The sequence below is a fragment of the Gossypium hirsutum genome, chromosome A10 (genome assembly GCF_007990345.1).
Source record: "Gossypium hirsutum isolate 1008001.06 chromosome A10, Gossypium_hirsutum_v2.1, whole genome shotgun sequence".
Taxonomy (NCBI): domain Eukaryota; kingdom Viridiplantae; phylum Streptophyta; class Magnoliopsida; order Malvales; family Malvaceae; genus Gossypium; species Gossypium hirsutum.
Genome location: NC_053433.1, coordinates 114533513 through 114544309, shown reverse-complemented (window position 1 = coordinate 114544309; position 10797 = coordinate 114533513). Strand labels below are relative to the sequence as shown.

General features: G+C 31.8%; 1 protein-coding gene and 1 pseudogene across 1 annotated transcript; both read right to left on the bottom strand.

Moving 5' to 3' along the window:
* Nucleotides 1-2386: 2386 nt before the first annotated feature.
* On the bottom strand, nt 2387-5599 carry LOC107942496 (serine/arginine-rich SC35-like splicing factor SCL30; annotated as a pseudogene).
* Nucleotides 5600-6027: 428 nt separating this feature from the next.
* Nucleotides 6028-8896, bottom strand: LOC107942495 (receptor-like cytoplasmic kinase 176). Its single transcript, XM_016876169.2, has 6 exons — nt 8622-8896; nt 8257-8534; nt 7113-7248; nt 6881-7023; nt 6669-6792; nt 6028-6595 (listed from the first exon to the last, which is right to left on the bottom strand). The coding sequence occupies exons 1-6, from the start codon at nt 8674-8676 to the stop codon at nt 6171-6173; spliced, it is 1161 nt and encodes a 386-aa protein (XP_016731658.1). The 5' UTR covers nt 8677-8896; the 3' UTR covers nt 6028-6170.
* Between the last annotated feature and the right edge of the window lie 1901 nt (nt 8897-10797).

Here is a 10797-nt window from a genome sequence, read left to right as displayed (position 1 = left end):
ATGGACAAAATGAAATTTTTTTATTAAATTTAAGGACTAAATGTTAATTTATCCATTTTTAAAATATGAATTTCACCCCTATCCTTCATGACATTAATTCGTTAAAATTCCATCCTTGTACTTTATGAAAATTAAAAAGTTATTTTAGTTGTTAAACTTACGAACTTGAACAGTTAATTTTTGTTTAAAAGTAATATAAATCGCTAAATTATGGGTTTTCAATAATTTAATTATAAAGTTTAACAATATTATCCAATTAGGGACTAATTTCTTAATTTTTTGTAAAACGTAAAATTTAAAATTTTAATTATTAATTATTAATTTAAAAAATATTTTTATTCAATTAATTTAATTAAAGTTGGTTTCATCATGAAGTTTTTATGATTTAAATCATCGTGATTTTACACATGAGTGCCAATGATTACGTGATTCATATTGTACAAAAAAATTTATGCGAATCAATTATTTAGAATTTAGAATTTTTAATTATTAAATTAAAATTTTGTTTTTTTAAATAAAATAAAATATTCTTTTTTAAGAGTGTTCATTTTAAAAAAATAAAATAAAAAGAAATTTTAATTTAATAAAAATATATAAATGTTAAAAATTAAATTTGATATTATATCAGAAAATTTATTGGAGAGTAAAGTAAAATATTTTATCCTAGTAACATATAAAATATACCGTATTTGATAAATAAATATAAGGTATTTAATTTTAACCATTTATCTTAGCTAGACCAACTTGCTTTTTAAATATTCCAAACTTGGTTTGATTTTTATGGATGTGGGACTTGGTCAAAACAAGGTGGATGCCCATTATTATACACCATCTCAAAAGGCTGCTAGTTATTGATTTGGTACCAGCAGATGTTTATGTAAATATATATTATATTTACATTTATATTCATCAATTGGATTGATTTTGAGATAATTAATTTGAATATAATGCCTAGGTCAATTTCGATAAATCAATTTGCATTTTAAAATTTTTAAATTAATGTTAGGAAAATTATTTTTTATTAAAAATATTAGGATTTAAAGTTGAAGTTTTTTATTTACTAATTCTAAATTTAAATTATTTTTAAATTTATCGATTAAATTTTAATTTAATTAATATTAATATTGTTATTAATTTATTAATTTGTAAATTAAAATCTACTAAAATACATTTATATTCTTATTTAAATATTAAATTAAATTATAAATATTATATCAATTTAAAAAAATTTCGTACTTTCATAATTGAATTAAATTTTTAAAAATAAAAAGAAATAAAACGTTAAACTAACATAATTTTTTTTAGATTTGATGGCTGACTGAACTGGTGATTATGTCTTTTTCTTTTTAAATTTTTAATTCTAAAATACGAAATATTCTTCTTTTTTAATACTTTTTAAAAAATTAAGCGGGGGGCGGCGCAGAGGGATGGGCCACCCCTCAAAAAAAGGAAATTACTTTCAAACTCCTCTAAATCCTTATTCTCTTCATAATTTTTAAAATTTGAGTCCTTATATTATTTGTTTCCAAAAAATTTAGTCATTTTATTTTTAAATTTCAAAATTCAAGAATGAACCTAAATTTAATTAAAAAAATGTAACAATATTAACAATTAGATTTATATTTTTAGATAAAAAAAGATAAAATGATTAAATTCTTTGAAATGAATGAAAAAACTAAATTCACGTAAATTTTGAACATTTTAACACCTATATACTTATTGTTGCACTCGAGAAAATTTGCTATAAACAATGGAAACATTTTATTGTATCAATCGAATCTTTCCAGACATAAAACATATTTAAAACACATAAATCAAAATTTAAATACTTAAATATCTACCACACGGACAATTACAATGCCACTGAATACTGAGAGAGTTGCTTATTTCTCTTAATACGTTAAATACAAATTGTCACTGCATTATATACAAATGCATTTAAATTTTAATCCACATATAAGCGTAAGCTAGCGCCTCAACTGACAAAATGATCTAATCAATACAATGCTTTGAGCTCAATTCGTATCACGTGAAACAATTATTAACCTTCAAATCAAGCCCAGTTCCAAACTTTGCACTGTTTAAAGCTTTTAAACCAGATGGATTCAACTGATTAACCACCAGTTCATGATTTAACCGGTTTAGTTTTAATTAAAATTTTTATTTAAAATCCATAAAAATATTTTTAAAAACCAGTTCAATTACTGACTCAACTGGAATTTTAGCCTGATTCAACCGATCTCGAGTGGTTCACTCAAAAGCCGGCTCAAGCCTTTGCCCAGACCTATATAACGTCCAGTTCCAACAATCATGGCACTGTTAAAAAAAGCATAGACATGCCGGACTCGTACTCCTGAGCCCAAATAACATAGATTTCAACTCTAGCTTCAAACCGGAATGCCAAGCACGAAAACTAGATTTAGAAGAGCCGAAACTCAAACTCAAACGTCGTTGTTGTTTCATTACAGTTTTTAGATAGAACAAACATGAAATCAAGCCACAATTTTAGATGTTCCATTCAAAATGATAGAGATAAGCACACAAAAAGACTAATCACCACTGAATCCATCATCTGATATAGATGCCATATGCACCCAGAGGCTAGAGTTTGCTACTTATCTGCTATGCCTACGTGAAGGTCGGCAGATCTCGATCTAGACCCAGAAGGAGACCTTGAATATCTACCTGGAGACCTTGATGATCTACATGGAGATCGCCTCCATGCGGCCCGAGAGTTCTCGGGTTCAAATGCGGATTTCCTACAAATGGAACATTCGAAATAAGCCACGACAGTCGAGTTAAACATAAGAGAAAATCACCAACAATGAACTCTCATTGCACAAGAATTGAGAACCCAAAGCCGCATAGTAGTATAGTTTTACCATGCACCGTAACAGGTCACTTCTTTATAACAGCAAACCAAAACAAAGGGGCATACAGGTTGGAGTAAAAGAGACAGCTAAAAAAGTTGAAACAATGAAATAGACTTCCACTTACTCGCCATAACCATTTCCATCGGCATTTTCATATCCTGGAGAATATGATCTGTGATTGTAATCACCATCTCGTTCTTGCGGAGGACCTATTGGAGACCTTGGCTGTTCTTCATGCCTTCTACCTGGTGAAACAGAATAGTTTCCTCGTCGTCTTGGAGCAGGTGAGTATGACCTGACAAATAAATATACGATCACCTTATTTGTTAAAAGGCAAAAGGGATGTGTAGCAATTTGATGGTTTACCTTGAGCGGTAGCGGCCTCTAGAACTCGAAGGATGGTGAGGAGAACGCATAGGGATGGTGAACGAGACCGAGAACGCCCTGCAACATATCAAATGACTAAGTTAGTTTGCAACAGTATCTACCGCACCTATGATCCTTCCAAGTCCAAACACATGTCAAAATTAATAGAATATGCCCATGTAGGCCACGTACCATAATAAGATGATCGTCCCCCATAGCCCGATGGTCCTCTGGAGAATTACATGCCAGATAAATCCTTACGTAAATAAAAGTAAAATAACAAAAAACTGCATGTGCATGAATGTGTGGATGCATATGCACGTGTGTGTGTGAGAGAGTGGGAGAGAAAGACTACGAGAGTACCTAATCCTAGATTTATGGCGCATTTCCTCAGGCCTTTTCCTTGTCTCTGCAGCCACAACAACCGATATCTCTCTCCCAGCAAATATTTTCCCATTCATGCGCCGTTGAGCTTCAGAAGCATCATAAGAATCCACAAACTGCACAAATGCAAAGCCTCGAGGTTGTCTGCAAAAAGGATGCACCAATCCTTCACTTAAACATGATAGTTTGAAACGAACGAAATAAGCCAACACAAGTAAAAAAAAAAAAAAAACACTAAAATACAATGTTACCACAACAACTTCATTTACTTAGTAGTATACCTTTACATATCTAATACTGGCTCCTGATTTAAATAAAATACGCTAAATGCTGACCTTTTCCCTTAACAGTCAATATCAAAGGAACTTCAAAAGAGGCAAGTGACTTGAAAAATCTTCACAAGCTCGTAAATATAAGAAGCACTTGATATCGACAAATTTGCTTCAATTTGGTCAGGAATCAATCTTCTTCCCCAATCAAAACCTTTATTGATTTGTGTAATTATATAGTTTCGCTTCATAAAGGAACATTCTTCATATGATCATTACTCTTAACACCCTCGGATCACAATATGTTTAAGCAATCATAAACAGTAGGCCTTCATCAAATGTGGGGCTTGGGCTTGTTTTTACTTCAAACCAATATTAACCCCCCTGACAAACCAGTTCAAATTTTAATTCACTACTGAATAAGGCAAAGAAAAAAAAAATTAAGTGCTTTAAGAAATAGTGCAGAAAGCAACTCGAAGGAAATAACTTCCTACATACGACAACTAAAGGTCTAAGATGAAAATACGAAAAAGGAAAGAACGAAAAGTATAAACATCCTACTTGCCGATCCTAAAAGCCGGAAAACTAGAAAAAGACATATCAGTATGCTCGTTCAATATAAAAGTACGAGCTTAATCAAAATAAAACCATGAACTAGAACGTTTAAACTTTGATTAAAACATAGGAAAAGATCAATGCTTGATAAACCAAAATTACTTTCAAGGGTACAATACAAACCCTGTGTAGTAGTCTTTAGGAATATAAACATCCCTAACAAGCCCAAATCTCTCGAAAGGGATTCGAAGTTCTTCGGGTCTGCAAACAAAATCAAACATATATTAAAACAAATCATTTAACCAACATTCCGAAAAAGGATTATGATAAAAGGTTTACCTGCAATCCAAAGGAATGTTTCTAACCAAAAGGCTTCCATGACTCTGTTCCCTCCTTCTGCCATAACCTCCGCCGCCGCCACCACCACCGCCATATCCCCTCCTAGGAAAACCTCTTTCTCTACCACCATAGCCTCTCCTTGGAGGACTATAGTATTGGGGACTGTATCTCCTCATCCCAAAAGCCTTCAAAAACCCAATACATGAAACTCCATTTATATAATTTTCAAAAGAAGCAAATAAAATTAACCCATATAACCTAGTTTTTTTTTTCTTATTTTGAGAGAAAACCCAGAATTTTTTCCCTCTTCGTTCAAACAAGTTTCTGCTAATCCATGCGATGCAATAACTCTATGGGTTCAATACAGTAAAGATTCAGATAATTAAAAAAATCCATTAAAAAAGGGCTAAATTTTGTTAACTCATAAAATACCCAGATTCACAATCTCGCATAATTATGAAAAAATAAAACCCCAAGATTCAAACAAATAATCTCAAGACTTTCTGTTTAGTAGATAAGAAAATTAAAGAAACAAGAAAAAAAAAAGTTCTTTGAGTATTGACTAAGTTGACCTAAACTATAATCTGAAGATCAAATTTATTTAATAATCAATAACAAAAAAATGCCCAAAAAATCCAAGAATTTTGAATTTGGAAGAACATAGATTGATTACCTTGGAGGACAAATCTGAAACAGCGACAGAATAGAAAAAGGAAAATTTTGCTTTCCGGAGTTTTTGATCTCAAAACTGTGTAGTGTACTGTATGTTAATGTTTTTCTGTTTTGGACCGCTCTGTTGGGCCCGGTCGGCCTGCTTCTCTATAAGTTAAAATATGCTTCAAGTCCCTGAACTCTTCATACATTTGGAATTTAGTCCCCTTATTTTTACTTTTAGGAATTTAAATCCTAAAAATTATATTTGGACATGAAAGTCATTTATAAAATATATTCTCTCAATTATTAAATTAAAAAAGTTATATTCGGACACAAATCTCATTAATAAATATATACTTCGAGAAAATTGAAAAGTCAGAATATCATACATTCATACTCACTCTCTCCTCGTATTTCTATGCTTTTGTGATTTTGGAGGTTTCTTTTATATAAAAAAAGCCCGTAAATCGGGAATTACAAATGTTAGGATTTGAACCCGAAACATAAATGCGCCTTTTAAAGATGATGCAATGATCTGAATATAAACATCTTTAAACATGCATTCATTTACCGGTAATAACACAAAATGAATCCAAACAGAACATTCAGATTTCGGATATTATTGAATTCGAGAGCTGTACAGTGATCGGTAGCCGGAATATATATGTTCGAGTTCAAGATAGAATACCATCTGAAATAATAAAAGCAATGCATCGGACTGTTTTCAGATTTATGTACTTAATGGAGATGCAGATGGCTGGGGTCCGTCGGGATTTTTCTTCAGAGCATACCTCGAAGTCGGATGAGAACTATGAACTGCTGCATTCTGATGGACCCCTTTGTCGCCACCGGAGTCTTGAAGTTGCTCTAGTGCTTTCACTACTGCAGTCATTTTCGGTCTAACCTTCGGTTCTGTAGATAGGCATTGCACTGCAAGATAAGCAGCTTTTAACGCCGCTTCAGGTGTGTATTGGCCTTCGATACGAGCATCCATAATTTGGAAAAACTTACGTTTGCTAGTAAGGTAAGGCTTAGCCCAATCAACTAAATTATGTTCTCTAGATGGTCGGTTCTTGTCTACTGCTCGCTTGCCGGTTAACATTTCAAGAAGAACAACCCCAAAACTGTACACGTCACTTCTCGCAGTCAGATGGCCTTCATAAGAACAAATTTTACGTTAAAACATAATTTGCAATCAAATGACGATGGATTTGATTTAAAAAGCTACCTGTTGCTACATACTCAGGAGCTGCATAGCCATGGGTTCCCATGACCCGAGTTGAGACATAGCTTTTATCACCAGTTGGTCCATCTTTGGCCAGACCAAAATCAGAGAGTTTTGCATTATAGTTCTGTCATTTGACATTGCGAAAAAGATATGAGAGAACTGCAGGAACTAAAAGTACAAATTGAGAACTTCAGTTATTAAGTTGTCATTACCGAATCAAGCAAGATGTTCGAAGTTTTGAAGTCTCTATATATGACTTTCACCTCGTCAGAATGTAGAAATTCAAGGCCCTTGGCGGCACCAAGAGCAACCTTCATCCGAAGGTTCCAAGAAAGTGGTTGAAAATAAGAATTCCCTGTTTCATTGTTAAAAGATTATTCATTGAAACTCGAAACAGTTGAACCAATTTAGATAAAGGGAAAGCGAAATGAATGAATTCCTCACTTCTAAAAAGATGATTCTCTAAGCTGCCTTTCGGCATGAACTCGTAAACAAGAAGCCGATGATCGTCTTCTAAGCAATAACCGACTAATTTCACGAGATTAGGATGATCAAGCTGACCCAGATAGTTGATTTCAGCCTACAAGCCAAATGAATCGTTAAAAATTAACAAACTATTTCATCAAACAAAACAGTACTTAGTTTAACGTATAAGAATGTCTGAACAAGTTCATTATGTTCACCATTGTTGTTCAAGCATGCATTACTCGGACTTGAGCAGATACAGATTTGTCTCCAACATAACTACGTTCAAATTTTTGTAAGTTTAGAGAATCATACTAATATGGTGATACCCAAGTTCAAATATATGTCAATCTCAAAGACTTTGAAACCACTGCATAGCTCAATGATTAAACTAGGAAAAACATATATGTTATATATATATGAGAAACGTATGTTCGAACCTCGGAGACCACATTGTTGGAAGGGACAGCCACGGATCTCAAACATGGACCATAAAACGGACATGGATAATGCCAAATATATATACATGTGAGAGATACTGCCAGCCATCCATGGTGGCCCTGCAAACGCTACCGATTAACCTATTGACAGCAATTTAGTGCTTTTTAACATCTAAAGGGGCTCAATAAGTTTATTCTTTTCACCATTGTTGTTCAACTCTAAATTACTTGGACTCGAGCAGATACAGAATTGTCTCCAACATGACCAAGTTCAAATGTCGGATACAGATTTATTCCCCATATACATATGGTAAAAGCCTAACCTAAGGACAAAGCAAGGACTTTGAAACCACTACAGACCTCGAGGGTTGAACTGAGGAATATACATACACACACAAACATATATATAGTAAAAGCTTATTTGAAACCACTGCATAGCTCAAGGATTAAACTAGGGAAAACATACATCTGCATATATATATATATGAGAGAGAGATACTGCCAGCGATTCATGGTGGCCCTGAAAATCCTCTTTATTAACCTCTTGATAGCAATTTCAAACTATATTTCATTTCTCCATATATTTGAAAGATGGTATCCAAAAAACATATCCAAATTCAACTCAAATAGATCAAACTGGGCACATACATACATACATAGATACATATATATCATAAACTTACCAGCCATTCATGGTGGCCTTGAAAACCCTCCTGGTTAAGCCTTTTGACAGCAATAACCATGCCAGTACCAGGCTTAGAAGCTGTAAATGTATTCTCATCAATCCAACCCTTGAAAACACAACCGAACCCACCTTCACCCAAAACACTATCCGGTCGGAAATTCCTCGTAGCTGTTCTTAGATCATTGAAATTAAAGCTCTTCAAATTAGAAGCTTGCAAAATATCCCCCTCTGTTCTAGGCACCGAAACAGGCGACATTTTACTGCTTAAATTAACCCCTGTAAGCAAAATATCAAACACCTAAACATCAAAAAGGGCTTATAAGTTCATAAACAAGGGAGAAAAAGAGAGAAACCATGTATTACCATGGTGGAGAGGGCTCTCAGCAGCTTTGATTCTAGAACTAAAACAAGACCCCATATGGAAACAAAGCTAAAGGGTCTTTGTTAATCTTCTCCACAAGGAAAAGGAAGGGAAAATATACAGATTTTAAGAGGAAAATTGGTGCAAGCAATACCCAGAAAAGCAGTGAAACAAAAGGGAAAATAGTGTGAAAAGTTGAAAAGGGTTTCCATTGGTGTCACCCCCACGAGAATGACTTATCCTGTTTGAAAGCATTGACTGGCTAAACAAAAAGAATTAAATAAAAAAAAGGGAAAAAAAAAACACCCATTGTAATAAAAGTCAGAAATGGATGGGAAAAGGGGCCAGAGCAAAATGGTGGGCCAAGGGTTTTATGTTTGAAAGAACGATCAAAAACAGGGTTGACTTGAACTTGAACTGCTTGGCTTTTAAGCAACATTTATGTGCTACAAAAAGCTCCATAGAGTTTTTCCTTTTGCTTAGGTTTGATTATATGATGGTATAGTGATGGTGGAAATGTATTGTTTGGATTTTAAATTAAAATTTGTACCATAATCCAAAGACATTTTGTACAATAAACCTAACATCGAAACTTCTATGAATGGGAACGATGAAATGTATTCATATTTACAGAGCTTGAATGAGTATTATATATATATATAAGATTTCCGGAAGGAATTTTAAGGACAAATCCGCCTATTGCTACTGCGGAAGAACTGAAACTTGTAGCTTTACGTAATTATTATGCATTTTTCTATAGTCAAAAAGGATCGGTTGAAAATGAACCCAAAAGAATAAAGTTGGTAGACAAAGCATCTACCTTAATTAAAAAGCATGTTCTGGTACGGTAATATACCTCATCATAAGCTGGATAGGTTTGGGTCGAGTTTATGTAAAATTTTATGTTTGTTTTTAAGTTTGGGATGGACTTGAAAAGTAATTTTAAATTTTGTTCAAGTCTAATCTAAATAAAAAAATGTTAAATTCAAGCCTGCCTGTATGTATTAAATTTTTTTTATATAAATTTAAAAAATATAATACATCAAATATATTAAAAATATTAAAATAATTTTTTTCTCAATAAATTGAAATCATATTAAAAAATATTTTTATTTAAATAACGTTAAGACAATTGCAACTTAGTTATATAACAACAATAAAATAATATGAATATAGCAGTAAAATGACATAAAAACATCAATAAATAGTAGCAAAAAAAATTTAAGCAAATTCAGGCCGAGTCCAGGTCAAAAATATTATCTAAGGTTCAGTTTATTTTCTACCAAAATCCATTTGATGGGCCTATGTTTTTATCCAAGCCCTTCTACTTTTTAGAAGAGCCTTTGGACTTAGATGAATAATTATGTTTATACAGTAATGTTTGTACATATAAAACAATATTTAAACTCCATTGTAAAATGATTAAAATACTCTTTAAAGGATAATTAATATTATTATAAAAATTATTATTTAGGAATTGAACAACAGTTCCAACAAATTCAAATAAGAATTTATTATCACTTATTGATAATTATTTATTAAAATAAATCTTATTTGTGATAAAATCTAATATAATATAAAAATTAATATAATTTTGATAAATATATAAATATATCAAAAGCTTTATGTATAGATTATTTAATATATTAAAATTTATATAATTATGAATTTATAAATCGTTTTTTCTAATATATAAATACTGACAAAAAAATTTATTGCAATGAATTTACATGAGTTTTTATCACAACCGTGACCGTTCCCATGGATATAATTTTTTTTTTAAAATGATATTTATATCTGAAATTTATGAGTAATTATTATTATTATTTCCAAACACAGTTATTTTTTCTTTCATACAATTGATAGAGAAGTCAATGAAAAAATTCAGTTTTTTAATTTTTTTTATTTTTAAGGTTAAATAGAAAATTGCAAATTGCATAGAGGAAATTTATGCCTGACGGTGACGGATAAGGTTCACGTACGGTGTATTATATATATATATATATATAATTGTGGTTTTCAGTTTCATCTACTATTTTTTCTGGTCAAGCCAATTAGCTGGTCTTCTCTTATATATTCAATATATATATACACTACTAAGGTTGTTAAATTGGATTAGACCAAGAAGTCAGATTGATTAGATGAGAAATTGTTTGTATATTAATTAAAATAAATAAA